We start from the raw sequence: 20,463 nt of genomic DNA on the forward strand, positions 1-20,463 counted from the left end.
CTAGCTGGTGTGTGTGACTGCGTTGCAACAGCCAGTGTGAGCCAAGCGGCCGGCAGCACAAGGAGATTAAACACAGATGGACGTCACAACGTACTGCATGCATCACAGTCTAAATACTGCATCTCCATTAGCTGCACGGCATTTCGTCCACACACCGACTGATATGGTTGACGGCTTGTAATAACTGTAACTAATTCCTCATGGTCAGATCTTGACCAGAGCTGCTTGGACAATCCACAGTGGTGTTTATGATAACAATGTATGCTACAGAGAGAAAATCTACAACATCTTTAAGATGAAAAATCTGGAAACTTGTTGCAGTAATCATTTCTCTCTGCTGCACCTCTGTCCAATGAGCTCGTTTTCTTTGTGGTTCTTATGTAGCTTTTTGCATCTCTAACACAATATATGAAAAGCTGACAGACTTTTACTCTGTTGATTCATCTCCTACCTATGGTGAAGAATGAGCTGAAGCGAAAGGAAAAACTCTGGATAAACCAGCCGGTCGGTCATGGGTTTTATGGATTAACACAGAAATAAACCGATTATGAATATAAGTTTCTGAGTGGCTAACCATAAGGTTAGCTGACCTCTGATTGATTGACTTATTCATTGATTGATTGATTGATTCATTGATTGATTGATTGTAATGAGAGATTTCTTTAGCTGGGCAAAATTAAAGAAATAATCCAAGTATTATTTTTCTGAATTCACCAATTTTAATAACTATTATAATATAGTTTCAAACTAATAGTCCAGTTTTCTAAACTTGTATGGATTTTAAAACTGACTGAAATAACAGATTAAATTCAACATTAATAATATGTTAAATATGTTTAAAATTGCCATTAATTAAATAATTTTCTTAATTGTTGTGGGACATTGTTTATCAATCAAGCAATTAAAAATATTAATTTTCTCTTCTTGCAATATATTGATGACAGTAAGGTTTAAAAATCCAAACATATTTAAGTAAATCAAGCATATCCTCCTGGTTCCAGATCAAGCTGGCCTAAAGGCCTCATGTATTTTCTGTCTTATCAATTATTAAGTCCCACATCCATCATTGTTTTGATAAACATTTTATTTTTCTCGGTAAAATATGGTAGTGATTTTATTATGCTTTCCTGAGTGAGATAATACTCAGACTGACTTTTAGCTACCAAGGCTAACATTAGCATCTGATTTAGATCTTTTATAAAGTGACATGATGTCACTTTATTATATGCTGACAGATAATCTGTGAAAAGATATATCTCCTCCAACTCTTCCATGCTACTGTTGCTGTCTGAAGAACTGCACCATTCCTGAGCAAAAACAAGCAATCAGAGCCAGGAGGAGGGTCTTAGTGCTGTCAATCAAACTCACAAACTCCCTGTTAAATGTGCTAATGGTGGAGAAACAATTTACTGTTACAGAAAAACCGTTCATCGGCTGTCATCAGTGGCCATGCTAACTAGCCTCTTGAAGTTGTGATTGATAGCGCTAAGACCCGCCTCCTGGCTCTGATTGGTTGTTTCTAGAAGGCAGAGGAACTCCATTTTTTATTCAAAGATTTTCTGTCTTATACTGTCTGTTTCAACGGATAAGAAAAAGAATATTTTTTTTAATAAAATTTACGTACTATAGCTTTAATCCATGCTGCTGACAGCAGGTTTCTGTTTGTGTCTCGTGCAGAGCTGCAGAGGGAAGGCAGTATCGAGACTCTCAGCAACAGCTCAGGCTCCACCAGCGGTAGTATCCCACGCAACTTCGAAGGATACCGCTCTCCTCTGCCCACCAACGAGAGCCAGCCACTCAGCCTCTTCCCCTCCAACTTCCCCTGAAGCTTCGGCCCACCTGCTCAACACAAGTTCCACAGCAGCATGAATCAGATGTGTGCTTGTTGTTGTCTGCTGTCCCACAGCTGGTGGGACATGAGAGAGAGCCCAGCTGGATACCTGGTCAATATTCTAAGCTCACATTCTGCTGTTTGGTGAAGCTTTAGCTGATTTTTTTTTCTTTTAATTAGCTAGTTCTAATGCCATGGTGTCCAAAAAATATCAAACCTTTTATTGTTTCCCCCACATTTTAGCTAATGTCCAAGTGTAGATGTGTTTTGAGAGCCAATATTTTTCCGTATTCATTGATCGACCTGGGAACAGTCAGGAAACGTTTTTAACTATTTTTTTTTTTAAACTCAACCCCACAGAAGAGTCTGAGCCTGTTGCATTGTCGTTAAGTCCACTGAGCGTCCTCCGTGGTTGCTGATTTTTTACGGAGCGCCTATTGTGTGTCTGGGCCATAAGAAAAGGAGAAGAAAAAGAATGTACTCCTGGCAGTGATGTGTGGCTCCTCCCCTCCCCACCTCTCTCTCTGCGTTAGTGTGCGTGTGTGTGTGTGTGTGTGTGTGTGTGCGTTTTTAGATGTGTGTGGCTGCTTTCATGGCCCCTCGCTAAATGTTTTTGATTGAATTTACTCCCTTCTTGCCTTTGATTTTCATGTAATTACATTTGACAAAAGATGCAGTAATGAGATGACACTATTACTACATTGCAGAAGTAATTTAGATGTTTACAGTATAATTGAAATATGTTTCTGAATTTATCTAGATGGATTCCCTCTGCTGCACTCAGCCGTTCCATGTAGAACATTCTGGTTTTGCACGCTGAACTCAATCTTTTGTAGTTTGTTTTACATGTTTTGACCAAAATCTTGAAAAACCTGTAGATGTTTGGAACAATGCGTTTTCCTCCTGATAGCTTTTTGTTTAGCATAGAGGAACATGATGTATTGTTACCTGTAATTTTTTTTAATCAATGTAAAGTAATTGGATGATTTACAAACTGATAATATTGTGCACGACAGTGATCAGGTGGACTGTAGTCCATGGATCTAAAAACTGGAGAGCAAACATTTGTTGTTGATAATAATCTAACTTTGCTTCCCAGCATCCATTCATTAAAAGCTTAATAAAAGTAGAGGACTTTTTTTTCTATGTTTATGTGGATTACTCCAAATGTGTTGTTTCCATTTTAACCACAGCAGTGACCATCAGCACACAGTGCAACAGGTAATTAGTACCATATTTTTAACAGGCCATAAAGGGTTGTTAAAGGGCCTTTTTACTGCCAGTGCTGGCTCTTTGTTCTGGAAGAACCAAAAAAAGAGGCTCTGTTTATTTATTTTAATCAGCTCAGTTTCAAATCCCAGAAATCCTTTGTTCAAACTTTAACAGAATATAACACTGAACTCAAACTTGGAGGCAGATGTAGGTGAAAGCTAACAGACTCCTGGAATTAAAAAGTCACCTTGAGTTGAGCCTCAGTGGAAGGATGGAGGATCCGAAAGAGTCTCTTTTCAATAAAAACTGAACTTGTGTTCATCTGAAAATGGTCATTTCCAGTCTGGTTTGAAGAGAGAGGAGATGCTGTGAGATTGTTTTCCTGCTGCTGTTCAGACTCCCATGATCAGCAAGAAGAAAACACAACTTTGAAGTCAGAAGTCAGTTTAATGAGAGACACCCTTACAACTGGTAGCAGTATAAATACACAGGATTTCACTGTTTACATTAAAGCCATGTTTCCCAATATACTGCGTCCTTTAAATATTTGTCTTTCATTTAATTACTTTTAACAATAAGTGATTGTACCTTGAAAGCATTGCATATTTTCCAAGATAACCAAAGTGTCTGTGTTTTAGCACAACTCTTAAATTCTAGTGATTGAGCATAACATGAAACCCCTAACTAAACAGAACCAAGTCCTGACAGTTAGCCCACTCAAAACCAACCACACACGGCATCAGTCAGAACAGGGCTGACTGCAGCAACAGCCTCTACAAAATCTCCACACGCTTGGTAAAATTGTAAGATTTAAATGGTAAATCTTACAATTTTTCCACTTTTCCACATTTAGTGACATTTCTCCAACTTAATAAAGCAACAATCTTATTTGTAGAAGGGAAAAGAGGTGGAATAATCTAATTGCAATTTTCCATAGCCTAGAAGAAATGTTTTAAATAACCAACTTCATGTTTGTTTGTGACATTGGATTCATGATACTGAAAAATAAAATCCCTCCTCATCGTCAGCTTTCTAGTAAAAACAGAAAGGTTTAGGCTCAAAACTGACGTACATTTTGAATTGTTCTGAATTTAATCTGCTTTGAAAATAATTCTGGTTATTTGAAGAAGAACAACTCCAGACACATCATGTTCTACAGTGGCCATGGTGCTCTGTTCATACCGTGTTGTGGGCTAAACATACCTTTTGGAAATGTGACACAAAGCTTTGTCTTTTTTTTTTTTTTTTTCCTCTGACCAAAACACAAAATCACGTTCTGTGACCTGCCAGGCTACACGGCTTGGACATTTTCTGAGCAAAGAATTGACAAGTATTTAAAAAACAAGTAATCAGTCAGATAAATACATATAGTGCAGTTCTACTATTTTAAAGAGAAAAAATTATATATAATCCAAACAAATAAGCAATAGATAGATAGATAGATAGATAGATAGATAGATAGATAGATAGATAGATGTGTGTGTGTGAGTTAGACCAGGGTGAAGTGCTTCCGGTGTTTACTGTATTTTCTTTAGCTCCAAAGGGCATAAAATGCTCAACAAATAGAAAATAAATATTAGAACAATGAGGTTTGTGTAAAACACAGAAGTCTGACCTAATTGTGTTCATGTGTGTCTGGTTTGTTTTTGGTTAAAAAATGTTCGTTCTTCATTTGGTGAAGTTATGAAGTTACTCGCAGTAGTTAGAGGGTCCAGACATTTTACTCAAGTAACAGTGGTGACACTTCATAATAACACCACTCAAGAAAAAGTTCAAAGTACAGTGAAGGAAAGCTACTATAAGTATTTTCTGTCCAATAAATAACTCAAGTAAATTTAACTGAGAAAATATAACTACTTACTATCCACCTCTGACAAAATAAAATAATGTAAAGGGATGATGAATAAATTATCAGTTTGTATTTATATTCATTTAAAAAAAGAAAGCCATGTCAAAAATTCTTTATAAAATATGTGAAAAAATACAAAATTACAATAATACAACCCTTCTTGAAATTATGTAGCAAATTTTACTGGTATTTACATTTTTGGTTTATAATGAACTTCAACTCCTTGAGGAGAGACGGCCTCCTTGCAATCACCCTAATCTTATGTTTACCTGTTTCCAAGGATGCCAAAAATGAATTAACAAACACACTTTATCAGTTTAAAGCTTTGGACATTTATGCTTGTAGCTTTTTTTCTGTTTTATATTTAGCTGTTTGTTTGTTTTTTGGTTTTTCATATCACAAGTGGAAATTATCTGGGATTTATTGATCAATATGTTCTTTGAGATCAAGTCATTTAACATGATTTGGTCAAAAGAAATACAAAGTATTATATTGTAATAGTTTTTATGTGCAGCTTCACATAAACTAGGAATATCTCAGGATGGCTAAATGATTTTTTTCAAGCAGTTGTGAATGAATGAAGCAGATGTTAATGTGACAGAGTGTGGCATGTGCTTTGATCTCCATAATATATTAGTTTGACCTCTGAATTTATTGTTTACATTATGTCATGGAGCTCAACATGAGACAATATCTGCCAAAATCATCTGAACCAATGCACACAACATAAGACTGCTGCAAGGCCAAATGTTTTACTCCTTCAGTCTGTAAAGATTCTCCACCAAACTGGATAAATACATCATCACACACAGATTTGTTGTGAATTGCAGCAACATAAACAAACCTCAATAGCAAATTGAATAGAATTTGGGATTTTTTTTATTTGTAAAAAAGCAATGCAGATATCTTTTGCTAGAAACATTTACAAAATAACTCAAAAAAGAAAGAAGGTTGCTGTGAGTCAATCAGTTCCATGTTGACCACCTGAGAGGACTGCAGAGCCTGAACCAGATCACCCTGCGAGGTGAAACTCAAACATGGCAGCAGTTAATAACCACGTGTCCCTACTATTCTTTTTTTCCATGTATTTTTGTTCGTTGTAATTTGTAATTCTGTTTTTTTAAAAATGAAACGAGTCGAAGTCAATTGAGGCAGATCAGATCAGCTCCTACCTGCAGAGGAAGCTTCCGTTCGCCGCGGCTGAACAGAACATCTGTCTTCACCGGTTCCTGGGGAGATAAATGTTGTTTAGCGAGGAGTCCGTCAACAGGAGACCCAGCGCTGTGTTTTACAACATCAGTCACCTGAGAGGCGTCTGAAGAAACGGGGCCACAGTGTGGGATTTGTAGGGGCCGACGAGGACACGCTGGACACAGACTCACCTGCAGCTGCATGTGCTGCTTCAGGGGCTCCTGGGGCCTCAAGTAAGTCTGACCACAAATAAGACAGAAATGAGCAATGTCTGTACATAAAGACTGTGGGAAAGGTTCGTTTTAGAAGCTCTTCAATTTACTTTGAGACAGTGCGTGTATCCATTTTCCTCAGTAACACTAATGCTAACGATCACTAGCAGTTCCTGCTCTATCTTTTTAATCAGGTTTATTAGTTTTCTTTATTTTCATAAACATCCATTTAAAATGCATCTTTGATTGTTGTAAACTCTTTATATTTTCCTTGGCCCTAAAACATAATTTGGACATAATTTTTTGTGGTTCCTCATATTCTATATATGTAGTAAAATAAATAAAACTTCCATATGTTTGAAAATAGAATCTTTCTTTGTAATGGCTTTATTTTTAAAGGTAGTCAGTTTAGTGCTCAACGCAACCTGGTAGTGGGGGGAGGGGTGCAGGCTGCTGACCCCTGACCTTAAAGTTAGCAGCAGGTTATTTTCTGTAGTAGAAACTCATGGAAATACATGGCTTTTATTATAATTATTTTTACGTATTTATTTGTTTTAAAATTTTTAATACTGTAATATATTAAGGATAGGCGCAGATCTCCAGATGTGTAAAAAATAAAAATAAAAAGCAGCAAAACTTTGAACGCTAGAATAATAAACTGAACTGCAATGTTTCATTATAGGATCAATTTGGAGGATACATGACTTGAATTCTGTCTGCCTTATTTTTTTTGTCTGTTATTTGTGTGTGTGTGTGTGTGCGCGCGCGCGCGCGCGCGCGCGCGCGCGCGCGTGTGTGTGTGTGTGTGTGTGTGTGAATAACTGCACAGTGATGAGCGCAGAGGACTCTTCAGCTGCTGCCCGATGTTGCGCCTTGTTTCATTTTTTCCCGTTTAGAAAAACTCCACAATTTTTTTGTGTTCTTTGTTTGTTCTTTGTTTCGACAGTTCGAAAAACGACATTTCAGCAGGTTGAGGCAGCTCTAAGGTTTTGTGATTAGAACGGAAATAAACCAAACCGTCTCCATACAGTTTGCTGAGCGCTGTTAGGACTCCCCGTCTTTTTATTCACTTATATTACTATCATTATTTTAATCTATAATATCTCGCTGTTGCGCAGAAACGCATTATATTAAAAATTATAACCATTTTAATGGTCGATTTTCGGCGTTCGGAATTTTTTTTTAAATCAACATTGCACTAAATTGTAATATTAACTCACAAGTAGAGGATGAATGCGTGTTAAAACCTGAATGTGTGTGTGTGTGTGTGTGTGTGTGTGTGTGTGTGTGTGTGTGTGTGTGTGTGTGTGTGTGTGTGGCGGGGGGGGGCGGGGGGTCAGGGGCTTCTAGAAGTTGTTGCGCCGAGGCCGAAATGTTCTGGATCACTTTTGAGGAGGCAGAGCAGATGGTTCAATAACTGGATATATCACAACACAATAATAAAAAAATCGAGAAAAGATTAATATGAAATCAGACGAAATTAGTAATCACTATAGACATCTCATGAAAAACATTTTATATACATATATAGTAGCAAAGATGCTTTCTTTCTTGTCTTTTTTTAGTGTGTTTTTTAATACTCAAAAAGATCAGTTGGGCTTTTATGAAAGAATAGCGCAGAGTCTATCTTTTGGTTTGTTTAGTTCTGGGGTTTTGTCAGCATGCCGGACAAACTCCTCCACCTGCGGGGCCTTTCTGCAGCTCGGGGTTCAGTTCAGCCTCGCCGTGATGAGCAGAGCTGAAATGAATCCTGCTCCGTCCGCTCAGTGTGAAGGAGCAGAGTTTATCTGACACTCTGTGACACTGAACCTGATCGGACCTCCTCAGACTGTCTGGGGCTGATCTCACACCTCCGTTAGGGGGGTCACCATAGCGCCCCCGCCTGGTCACCCACCTGTCGCCGGGTTTTCACGGGAGAGCAGCAGATAGGTCATTAAGCCACTTTGACTGAAAATGTCTGCATCATTGCGGAAGTGGGTTTATGTAGGCGTTAAACTGTTCCGCAGACAGAGCAACTCTTTTACGCTGTTTGCGCTCGTTTAAGGAAATACAGTGGCGTTTTTCCACAAGTTGGAGCTGATTTCATGAAACAGAGAAAAGAACAGGAGCAGCAGCAGGAGGAGGAGGAGAAAGAGATGAAGCAGGGGAGAAGACAGGGGAAGAGGGCTAGTCGCTATGGGTGGAGTGGGAGGGAGAAGGAGGAGGAAAAGAGAAAAGGAGGAGAAGGAGGAGGAGAGGGCCGCTGGTCCATGTGACAAGGGGAAATATGAGGGACTTTGACAGGTCTTAAACGGTCTGGCGCCAAGGCCTCAGTCTAGCCGCTAAATATAGCCAGAGAGATGATGTAGGGAGATGGGAGGAGAAGATGGAGAGATGAAAGGAAGAAGGGAACAATGTCTAGGAGAGGAACAACACAACAATACTCTTTTATGGACGAATATGGCGCAAAACCATCCGGTTGTATTGTAATTAGAGCGTCGTGGGCCCGGATCGTTGATCCAGTGGCCGCTGATGCAGACTGGAGGCGCTTTTTACGCGCATTTCCACATCTGCAGCCGCACTGAGCTGTATTGAGCGGACAAATCAAGGACACTCACTCAAAAGCTTCTGTCAACTTCCTGTATGAAAAGCATCACGCAAGCAGTTAATTCTCTTTAAATATGAGCTCAAACTGCAGCAAGATCTGATGTCTCATATTCACCCTTCCAAAAATGCTCATTCTCAGCGGTAATTCATGATAATTCCCTTTGTGTTTTATTGTTTACTATCAGGAACAACCGTTTCAGAAAGTTAGTTTTCCACATTTCTGCATTTTGTTGGACACAACCAGCTCCCACATGTGCCCAAAGAGCGGGTCTAAGAAGCATATTTACTGTCTGCTTCCATTAATCCCCAACACAGAAGATGTGTTAATCTGTCAGCGCACAGCCCCGAGAATTACCAGCAGTCCTCCTTCGACTTAATGACTTTTAAATCGCGCGTAATGGAGATTTCTCTGCCGTTTGAGGGCACAGAACAAATAAATGGTGACTAATTTGCACCAGCATTGTTGATACAATTATCCAGCTGAGTTTTGCGGCAGAAAAACCGTTATCCCCTCTCCATGTGTTGCTCATTTTTACCCTCTCAGTGAAGCTCTGGTCAGACTTTTAAAACAACAAAAATCAGTTGCTCCTTCATCCCTGCCTACCCAGCAGGTCTGAAGGTTCTCCTCTCAGCGGGCAGGTGCGGCCTAACTCAAAGAGAAGTGAAAGGAAACATTCTTGGATAAATATATTTTACGCTCTAATAGGATTTTATGTGCCATGCATTCTCAATGAGAGAAATTATTTTTCAGCCCATCCTCGTGCTCTCACTCGCAGCCCTGCTTCCACCCAGACAGGTCTGACTCTGCTGGAAGCCGCTGTCTGGCCCGCAGGCTTGCTACTTGAACGTGGCTGCAGAAAACTGGAAAAATCCCAGCAACAAGTGTGTACCACGGTGGAGATGAGCAATTCATGCGCCTACATCATGCGTTCATGTAACTGCTGCAGCATTTTTAAGAGGAGTGAATATTTAGTGTTGCCCCCTTTGACTCACTTTTTCAGTTTATTTATTATTATTTGCACATTTCTGTAATAAAGTGGCGAAATATAAAAGAACAATTCTTTTGTTTACAAAAGAACACCCAAGTGCTAATTTGAGCTGTAAATGTATTGATAATATTCAAAATACTTTGGGAGCCAATTACATTTTTTTGTTTTGTTTTGTTTTTGCTTTTCTTCTCTCTCTCTCTCTCTCTCTTTCTTTTTTTTTAGCGGCTGTCAGCGGAAGCGGCAGAGACGCGGCTCACTTCCAGCCTTCATAGGAAATACGCAGCCGCCTCTGACGGTCTCATTCAGGGAGAGGATCACTTTTTGTTTCTGTTTTTGTTTTTTAAGTGACGCCTGTGGCCCAAGCAGAGCAGCTGCTTCTCCGAAAAGAACGAAAAGAAAAAAAAAGACAGCTCACATCTGACACCGAGTCATGACCGAGGCGGAGAAGTGGAGCGGAGCCGCAGATGAGGCAGCAGAGGGGGCCGGAGGGGCTCGCACATGCAACACTTCAGGGTAAATACAAAGAGACAGGAGATTGTTCTCGTTGCGGTGCATCAGCCGACTGGCGCCGGGCGGCTCGCTAACAACCCGAGTCCGAGTTCAGCAGGAGCCGCAGCGCGGCGCGGCGCTGTTCCTGCGGAGGCTCAGCGGAGCAGGGCGTCCGGAGGCCGGTGAGTGCGGGAGACCCATCCCCGCACAGTCCGCACCGTTTAACCGGATCCAAGCCGGCGGAGACCCCGCGCTGTCACGGCCTGTTTTCGGATCCCACTCAGCACTAAATCATGTCATCGCCGCGCCTGTTTGATGTGGAAGTAGAAGCGACGCAGAAGGAAACATCAACGCGATGCTGAGCGGAAACAACACAAGTCCAATCACAAAAAGATGGTCTAAAAATACAAGAGAAGTTCAATAAACTTTCAGCTGCTAAACAAGGAAGAATTTCACTGAAGTGGACACTCACCGCTTTCTTCCTCCCTGAATTTTCTCTCAGACTATATTCATCGTGAATCTTTTCGTTTCCTCTTTTTTTCTTTTTTTTTAACGCAGCTTGTGCCTCTTCCAGCCCTCAGTGCACCGCTGCTGCTGCCGCTGCCTCCCCGACACCTTGACCAGGAAACACGGCCAGGCTGAGCTGCTCTCCCCCCAAAGAGGCTGGGGATGTTTGAGGCGAGGCACAGCTGACCCTACCCGGCACACTGTGAAGTAAATCATCGTAAGTGCAATAAACAGCCGACCAATAACTACAGTGTGTGTTAATATGGAGAACGGCTGCGGAGAGTAGCGATTCTGGGAGATCAGTCTCTCCGGAATGCTCAGATAGCTGCGACTCGAGGATTTCCTGTTCTGAGACACTGACTGTGAAGCAGCGAAGCTGTTCTCCTGCTCAGAGGTGAGTATGTAGACAATGAGTCTGTGGACAGGTTGCTTTTTTTTTCTTTTTTCTTTTTTTTCTTTTTTTTTTTTTCCGGAGGCGACGTTGTAAAAACGCAAGCCGAGAGAGATGATGCCTCCACCGGCCAAGCACTGAGGGCTGACCCGGTGTTTGGCTTGGAAATGGGGGTGGGATTTCCCAATCTTTCCTGTCATTGGTTAATATTTTATTCTGTTGACATGTTTTCTTACTGCTAATGCTTCCGACACCTTCTTGCCCCTCCACCCCTCCTCCTCTCCTCTCCTAGAGTCTGGCCGGAGCTGTCAGAACCACGCCTATAGGGGCCCACAATTGGTCCAGAAAGCGTAAAATCAGCAATCAAAGGGGCTTGGTTCATTAGTGCTGGGGATGGAGGCAGGAAGGACATGTGAGATAGTAACAGATCAGCAGTGAACAGGGCCACATCTCTTCAGTCAGGGTGGAATGACTGAAGTAGAGGAGACATAGCGCAGCCGGGCTGAGCCGTCACAGCGCCGCCGACACTGAAGGACGCAGCCGAGGAACCGAAGGAGGAAAAAAGACATCAGCAGCAACTCTGGTCTGTTTTTTTCTACCCGACAACACGTCGAGTGTATTGGCAAGAGGCAGCAGCCGTCTGCGCCGCTTTAAAGAAATTATCTGCCGTCGAAGCGCAGAGCCACACTGGCTCCAGGTCGGGGCGGAGATACCACTAAAACATCCATCGTTGTTTCACTTCGCTTTTTGTGGATGCACCGATGAGAGATCCAGTTTTCACAGGGACTGCGATGGCTTATCACCCTTTCCACCCACACCGGCCGACCGATTTCCCCATGTCCGCCTTTCTAGCGGCCGCGCAGCCTTCCTTCTTCCCAGCGCTCAGCCTTCCTCCCGGGGCGCTCACCAAGCCTATCCCGGAGCACGGCCTGGCCGGGGCGGCGGAGGCTGGACTCCACCCGGCCCTCAGCCACCATCAGGCGGCTCATCTCCGCAGCATGAAGAGCCTGGAGCCCGAGGAGGAAGTGGATGACGACCCCAAAGTAACGCTGGAAGCCAAGGATCTTTGGGACCAGTTTCATAAACTCGGAACGGAGATGGTTATTACCAAGTCTGGAAGGTAAGAATTCCTCCGAGTTCTAATCAGTTCTCAAACCGAGTCTCAGTTTCCCTGTAGAAAAGTTGTTTAAAGACAAAAAATAAATACTAAAACTTGTAAGATTTAAGCTGGCAGCAAACAATAAATGCTGCGTTAGGCCTTCACTAGCAGATGGTTAGTCTGAGCTGCTGGTAATGACCAGAATCCAAACCAAGAGAGCACTTGAAGAACACAACATATTTAGCTCAAACTAACCCAAAACGTACTACTTTAAATGTAGTTTCTGTTTTTTTATTATTTTTTTATTTTTTTATTTTTTTTAAGTTTAGTTTTGTTTTGGTAATGTTAGCTTTGCGGGGCTAAAACTGTGTCTTATTTACAAACACAGTCTAATTTCGTCCATCACAGGGTTCAGAGTGCATATTTGCGGTATTTTGGGGGGATTGTGTTCTGAGCTTTTATCGAGTTTTATCTTTCAAACTGCATTCATGGAGACAGCAGAGCTTCTGGCTTTTATAAACAGGCTGTCACTTCAAAACGCAGGGAGGTGAAGCAGTGTGCTCATAAATACGCTGCTGGACAACACACTCAAACACACACGCACGCACGCAGAAAGAGAGAGATGAACAGACACACTGTGGATTTTTCTCTGTAATAAAATCATATGGGACAGCTGCTGTGGTTTTCCTGCGTCCTCTCCACTGCGTCGAAGCGCCGCGGTGACTTCCACTGTTTCTCCTCTGCAGAAGGATGTTTCCCCCGTTCAAGGTGCGGATAAACGGCCTAGATAAAAAAGCCAAATACATCCTGCTGATGGACATCGTGGCGGCGGACGACTGCCGCTACAAGTTCCACAACTCTCGCTGGATGGTTGCGGGCAAGGCCGACCCGGAGATGCCTAAGCGGATGTACATCCACCCGGACAGCCCGGCCACCGGCGAGCAGTGGATGGCCAAGCCTGTTGCCTTCCACAAACTCAAGCTGACCAACAACATTTCGGACAAGCACGGATTTGTAAGTAGCCTAAATCAGCGTGAAAGTGGTTGGCTTGGTGGAATTATTCGTTTTATGTGCGCATGTGGGAGTTTGGGGTGGATGTAATGGTGTTAGTGGTGAAGTTTAGGTCAGGAAACAGTTTTATGATTTGGAAAGTGGGTCAAAGAAAAAATGTCAGCGACGGGAATAACAGCTAGGACATTGCTTCATTACGAAACAAACTATTTTAAATATAAAGATCAAACAAAAGTTCTTCAAAATCCAAGTTCAAATATTCTCTACTTGTCCACACGAGTCCAAGTCTGTTGACAGAGATTATTCATTCCATCGCAGCTCGGCTGATTTAGAGGCAGGCTGTGTTTTCCTGCTCCTGCTCGGCAGGCTCCTCGGATCCTTGCTGCCGCCGCTGGGAGGAAGAAAAGGGAAGAGAAAAAAATGATCCGGGCCGAGTGTTTGCGGGATTAGGTGGTGTGTTGTCGAGTCGGGTCAGAGACAAACGAATGAAATGTGTGTGGAAGGCACAGAAGCCTGTTACCTAATAATATAATATATGAACCTACTAATATGATCCCTATACGTTGTATTTTATTCGAATGAAATGTTTTTTAAAGAGTCCGGGCTGTAGAAGCAAACAGAACTGCAGGTCGTTATGAAAGCTGCTGCAGGACTTTTGTGTTCATGCTTTTAAATGTTCTCGTGTTGGTTGGAAATATTCTACAAAATTAGTATAATATTTTTCACGTTTATTGCTGATTTTATTTAGAACTTCAAAATATTTGATGTCAAATTTTATAAGATTGCTTTTAAAATAATCGTTGAAATAATCTAAAAAATTCCACCAAAATATCTATAATTTCAATGGATTTTTCCCCCCAATAAAAATTGAAATATGTATATTTTTTTCCCTTCTGTAGTTCTGATCTCTTATGACAACATGTGTGGCCTGCTCTGCTTCTGCCCCTTTACCCTGAACTAATTACAGACAAGTGTTATGTGGCCAGTAATTATAACAGCGCGCTGGATGATCCACCTCTGCATATTTAGCCTCAGTCATGCTCCGATATTTACGCCAAAGCTGTGCTTCTTTGTGTGTGTTGGTCCAGACCATCCTGAACTCCATGCACAAGTACCAGCCCAGGTTCCACATAGTGCGGGCCAACGACATCCTGAAGCTGCCCTACAGCACCTTCAGAACCTACGTGTTCCCAGAGACCGAGTTCGTGGCGGTGACGGCCTACCAGAACGACAAGGTGAGCCGCTGCCGCCTGCAGCGTCCGGCCACTAATATGGCCGCTATGGTTTGCATAATAAATGTACTGCATGAATCCACCTCCCCTCCCCCCACCACCGCCACCAAAAACCCTGAAGACTTAATCTGATTTTGTAGGTCGCCTAATTTTCCTGCTTAGGACTCCCATGTTCCACTTGCTTTTTTTAATTGCTTGGATTTGTAGAGAAGATTTATCTCACAGGGTCTTGGCCGCAAGTTCTCTGCCGGCATAACAGAAGGCTAAGATACATAATAAACAAATTGGTCGAATAAATATTACAAAAAAGTGTTTGATTCACTTTTGGCTTCAAGTAGAATAAATTTGATCTCATTTATTTATTTATTTATTTATTTATTTATTTATTTATTTATTTATTTATTTATTCATTTTGTCTAGAATATATGCTCATTGAATAACATTACTGTCATTTCGGAGCTCACTTTGTGCGCCTTTATGTCGAGTCGTGAGGGTAATTTGGGTTTGTGTCCGGACGGGTGGAATCGGAGGTGTGTTTCGGGAGGGGGCGGCGGGGGGGAGTTCTTTGTAAAATTTTGTGGTAAAGAGTCACCATCGATTAGAGGTCCAGGAGCTGCTGGACATTCTGTCTGTCCCGACTGAAAAATGCCTGAAGTGTTTTATTAGCTGAGCTTTGAGGGCCTCCAGGAGCCCCGAAAAAAACTGACTTTTTTTCTGCTCCGTGTCCGGTCATAGGTCGACAGACCCGGTCTGGTTCAGAACACATGGCATTCGCAACTGCGATCCAAGTCGCATTATTAATTATTGTGATACTAATCATTTGTTCCAGTATGGCACCAGTTTCCCTGCTGACTATCAAAGACTCGTGAAGGCCCATAAAGAATATTTCGTAGTAGAATTTCTCTCTGGGGCCCAATAAGAATAACGCCCCCATTTGACACCTTTATTAATAATGCAAATCCAGGGCAGCGGTGGCTGCTGCCCAGCTCTCGGCCTGTGTTAATCCCAGCCGTTTTCCTTCAATAAGAACCAGCTGGCGGAACCAACTGTGCTTCATTCAATTGTAGGCTGAATGTAAAAAACGTGCTCTTATTTATGCTTTTTGGGCAGATAACGCAGCTGAAAATTGACAACAACCCTTTCGCTAAAGGATTCAGAGACACTGGCAACGGCAGGAGAGAAAAAAGGTACGGAACCAACACCTGCTAAATGAGTGCATGTGCGCATGCGCGTCCCCCTTACTGTTTTATACCTGGCGCGTCAGAATTATTATTATTATTATTATTATTATTATTATTATTATTTACAGGAAACAGTTGACCATGCCTTCGCTGCGGATGTATGAGGACCAGTGCAAAGCGGATCGGGAGGGCGCGGATTCGGACGCCTCCTCTAGCGAGCCTCAGGCCGGCCGAGATGCAGTCCACTCCCCGCTGGGCCCCAGCACCAGCCCGCTAAGGTTCAGCAGGCCCAGCCGAGGTGAGAAATATTAGGGTGCTGTTTGTCTGTTTGTCTGGCGGCCCTGGGTGAGCAGGACAGCAATATTAATCATTGTGGATGAATTACGGAATCCGAACCTTCAGTCCAATGTTATGTTGGCTAATCCATCACGATGTTATTAATCGAATTGGATTATATTATGTCACTCATAATTCAGCTATTTTATAAGAAAGTTTATATTTACCAGCGGGAACAACAACAACATATGATAATAATAATAATAATAATAATAATAATAATAATAATAATAATAATAATAATAATAATAGTAATAATAATAATAATAGTTGCTTTTGTTAACTTTGAGTGAACCTAGTGAGTACAGACACATGACGATGAAAAGATCAAGTTTGGATTTTACTCTGTTTTTGAACTTTTGAAACAAATCTATAAAACTTTTCTCTCTCTTTTCCTCCAGTCCTTATTTTTCCAGTATATTTTTGACCCATATTTTGACACTAAATGCATAAAACTTTAATAGCTACAAACTGTGCCTAATGCTTTTTTTTTTTTTTCATTGGAAACAAAACACATTTATTTTTAGCCCAGGTAAATTAAAAATACATACTACAAACTTTAAAACCCCAGGGATTTTTAATCCGGGCTATATGGTGTAATTATGCATGTCGTACATTTTGAGAGCAACTTTTGAAGTTCAGAAGATGTTTGATTGTTTTTCATACTCTGCTCATTTGTTCAGTGGGGAACTGGACTTATACATCTTCCTACTTTCTGTTTTTCAGATGAGAAAACACTCACAGACAGTGAGCAGGAGCTGGAGCAGCAGGACGAGCGCTGCACAGGCTCCAACAGCCCAGGGACTGAACCTGTGTCCCCTTACAGCTCCAGGTGTGAGGAGCGCGTGAGGGACCGGCCCAGTGCCGAGAAGAAGGATGAATCCATATTCAGTATAAGGAATCTAGAGAAGGACAAAGCAGAGAGCAGGCACAGGAAGGACACCACAGAGGTGTTGACTAAGGACGCTGAGGCTGGAGGCACGGCTGCCACTAAGGACACATTCTCCCCTCTAGTGGTCCAAACTGAGAGCCCCTCGCACTTCAGCCCAGGTCACCTACAAAGCCTGGCTCTGTCTGGGCTCCACAGTCAGCAGTTCTTTAACCCCCTGAGCACCGGATCGCCGCTTTTGTTTCATCCCGGCCAGTTTGCCATGGCCCCTGGAGCCTTTTCTGCTATGGGAATGGGGCATCTGTTGGCCTCTGTTTCAGGAGCAAGTGGTTTGGAAAACGGCAGCCTCTCCACCCAGGGCACTGGAGGAACTCCTAACCCTTTCCCCTTCCATCTGTCTCAGCACATGCTTGCCTCTCAGGTAAGGAGGGTCACACAGACCAAAAAAGTTGCACCTCTGTAAGTTTTATCAGACTATCTGACAGCAGTAAAGCAGAAACCCTTGAGCTTGTACCTGAGTGTAGTCAGGTTAGATTGTCCCTTCTTTAGGCACCTTACCGTTTATTCTCACCTCATTTTGCACAGTTCTTCACATACAAGGAGCTAACCTACCATGAATCAGCAGGTTTTTTTCTTTCTCTTTAAGTCAAGGTTGTAAGAATGAACAGTAAAATGCATGAAGCATGTAGAACTCCTAAGTAATTTATTGTTAATTTAGAAGAGTTTACCAGAAGTCTACTCATAAAAACATGTTTTTGTTTTTTGTTTTTTGTTTGTTTGTTTTTAGAATAGATCACTGGGTTCAGAGGATAATATTAATAAAAAAAATACATTGCTCAGAAGATAAAGATGTTTATGGCTTTGCTCCTACCAGTCCTACCTTGTAAATTCCTGCAGTGAATGAGACCTGTCTGAAAGTTTCTCTAAGTTGTTGCTCTTGTGTGTTTCAGGGCATCCCCATGCCTCCTTTTGGAGGTCTTTTCCCGTATCCGTACACCTACATGGCAGCTGCAGCAGCTGCAGCTTCAGCCTCAGCCTCAGCTCTCCCTGCGACCAGCACCTCCAGCCCGCTCTCCAGAAATCCCTTCCTGGGCTCGTCCCGTCCCCGCCTACGCTTCAACCCCTACCAGCTCCCCATGTCGCTGCCCCAGAGTTCCAGCCTCCTCACTACTGGCCTGTCCAGCAGCCTCAGCCTGGGCAATGAGTCATCCAAACCTGGCAGCAGGGAGAGCAGCCCGGCCCCAGATCACCACAGCAACCATAAGACAGGGGGATTGGGTGGAAAGGTGGCTTCTCCCAAAACCTCCATGAAGGACTCTGTAAACGAGCTGCAGAGCATTCAGAGACTGGTCAGTGGCCTGGAGGGCCAACGGGAACCCTCTCCCACTGCAGACTCTCCAAAGTGATGAGGACTTTGTGTCTGGGGTGAAGACTACCAGAGAACTTTGGGTGCATATGTCCTGTACAGCACATCACAGACACTGACATGATGAGAGTCTATGAAGACTAATTACAAAAATATTTTCAGAACAAAGCTGCGGGTACACAAAGATATATATAGTCTGTCATTATAAAAAATCTTTTTTTTTTTTTTTTCACAAGTATTGAAGGTTTCCTACCGTGCTGACTGGTTTACAGAGAAAATCTCTCTAGACATTTTCACCACAACCACTGAGTCCTGCTGTTTGACATCCTCTCCCCAAACCCACCAGGCACCATCATGCTCTTTTAAATGAGCTCAGAATGATTTGAAAAATCCTAAATTACAATTCTACAGCAATGGAAATGAAATATCTTAGCAAAAAGTTAACCACTTACGTTCAAGGATGTGGAGCAGAGAGTAGCTTTGGCATGTGGTGATGTTAGGATGAACCACAGAGGGGCCTGGAGGGGCCTGGAGGCACCCATGTATGGGTGAGCCTGCAGCTGCACGCACATATATATCAGCATCCAACTTTAGCGGAGGGGGTGTTGTTTTGTTTTGTTCCTTTTTTCTTTTATTTTCTTTTTTTTTAAGCAAAACCGATCCTGGAACAGGAGCCTAATGACGGCAGGTCTGCTTATTTCACAAAAAGGGATGGAAGGATGGAAGGTGAAAATCCCGTCTGACAGAGACTAACCGCTCATCATTTCATGCCAGAAATATTCTTGCTGAACTATTTATGTAATTAAAATTTTCTGTAAATAAATCTAAGATCAAGAATATGCAATTGGTATTAATTTATTCAATGCTGTATATTAGCGTGTATATATACTTTTTTTTGTCGTTTCCCTTCCTGATCCTCCTTCTCGTTGACCCTCACCTCCCTATGCTAAATGAACATATACTGTAAATTGGAGCTATTTAGCGCTTGTTGGTTTGAGAAAAAAAAAAACTGTATGGAGTATCAGAATTTTTTAAAATTGTAATATTATTTTTAGGAGATGAGTGTGCCATGTTTTTGTCCACATCCACAAACAAACAGAGAGGAACGAGAAAGAAATCCGCAAGGATTCAAGGAAGGAAAAAAAAACTCACCTCAGGTTATTTTAATAAAGTCAAGAGTTCCTCTTATGTGCGCAACATTCATACTCATAAATTTATTTAAAGATGGAACTGTCTTGTTTATGCTGGTTTTCCTCTTTTTTGAGTTGTCTCACACTTTCAATAAAAAAATCGTTGTGATTAAAACTTCCATCATTTTTATTGTTTTTATCCTGATGTTTGATTAGAGAGAATATTGGCAGAAATTTTGCGAGTAACTTTAAATGATGCCAGGAATGAACTCATGCAGAGCCTTTATGCAAAAGCAAGTGGTGCCATGGCGCCATCTGCCGGTCACATGTGCAGAGAAAGTCGAAATTTTAATGTGGTTGGTTGAATTTGAAAAGAAATATACAGCTTATGTTTGCGCAATTAAAAGTCTCTAAAATACGTGGTTTGAATTGTCGGTAATTAGATGATTTTGCGTTAATGTAGCAGCTGATTGGTCGCTATTTTCATCCTCACCGTCGTCATCATGTGGCCTGTCAAGTTCAACATGAACAATAGAAATCCTGCGCTTATTCTGCAGTCTATGTTAGGTGTGTGACGTCATCCAGGTCTATTTTCACTGTTTCGCTCGCAATCAATCAGCACTTCCTTCACTATTGTGTGCACGCTTGTATTTTTAGAAAGCGTCGAGTAATGCCTGTATTTATAGGAAGCTCTCTCACACATCCTCTGCAGCCGGACGACAAAATCCGAGTGCTTCAGTGTGAAGTGGGGACATGGTGTGGGAACAAACTCCCAGCAGAACGAGCTGTCTGTCCAGTGGGAAAATTAAAATAAATAATCCTGATGATAATAATGGAGCTCTTCATTAGCAGAGTGTGATGTCTGTAGCTGAACTCAGCGACACAAACATGATTAGACCGAGTTTCAGCCGGCCGGCTTCTCTGAACTCTTTGGTGTAAAGTCTGTGTGTGTCAATCCTGTG

General features: G+C 42.1%; 1 protein-coding gene and 2 long non-coding RNA genes across 5 annotated transcripts in view; 2 read left to right on the top strand and 1 right to left on the bottom strand.

Moving 5' to 3' along the window:
* Window positions 1-2,972, top strand: part of LOC106958311 (uncharacterized) — a 108,106-nt gene extending 105,134 nt beyond the window's left edge. Inside the window, exon 3 of the long non-coding RNA XR_001427130.1 lies at window positions 1,678-2,972. This is a non-coding gene — a long non-coding RNA (uncharacterized LOC106958311). The remainder of the gene's footprint in view (window positions 1-1,677) is intronic.
* Window positions 2,973-4,245: 1,273 nt separating this feature from the next.
* On the bottom strand, window positions 4,246-10,923 carry LOC106958312 (uncharacterized). The gene is made up of 3 exons (XR_001427131.1): window positions 10,832-10,923; window positions 6,197-6,322; window positions 4,246-6,121 (listed from the first exon to the last, which is right to left on the bottom strand). It is a non-coding gene; the product is annotated as an uncharacterized LOC106958312 (long non-coding RNA).
* On the top strand, window positions 7,631-19,368 carry tbx2b (T-box transcription factor 2b). 3 transcript variants are annotated; one of them, XM_015050138.1, is made up of 8 exons: window positions 7,631-11,260; window positions 11,550-12,377; window positions 13,103-13,370; window positions 14,450-14,602; window positions 15,710-15,786; window positions 15,909-16,078; window positions 16,843-17,426; window positions 17,956-19,368. In XM_015050138.1, exons 2-8 carry the CDS (start codon window positions 12,019-12,021, stop codon window positions 18,409-18,411), a joined length of 2,067 nt encoding a protein of 688 aa, XP_014905624.1. In that variant the 5' UTR covers window positions 7,631-11,260; window positions 11,550-12,018; the 3' UTR covers window positions 18,412-19,368. The 3 variants fall into 3 exon arrangements, with proteins under 3 accessions (XP_014905624.1, XP_014905625.1, XP_014905626.1); XM_015050139.1 differs by having other exon boundaries at window positions 7,631-11,083; XM_015050140.1 differs by lacking the exon at window positions 7,631-11,260 and having other exon boundaries at window positions 11,558-12,377; window positions 14,456-14,602.
* The last annotated feature ends 1,095 nt before the right edge of the window (window positions 19,369-20,463 follow it).

This window comes from Poecilia latipinna, unplaced genomic scaffold (assembly GCF_001443285.1).
Source record: "Poecilia latipinna isolate Pla-1442-1.1 unplaced genomic scaffold, P_latipinna-1.0 Scaffold977, whole genome shotgun sequence".
NCBI classification, from domain to species: domain Eukaryota; kingdom Metazoa; phylum Chordata; class Actinopteri; order Cyprinodontiformes; family Poeciliidae; genus Poecilia; species Poecilia latipinna.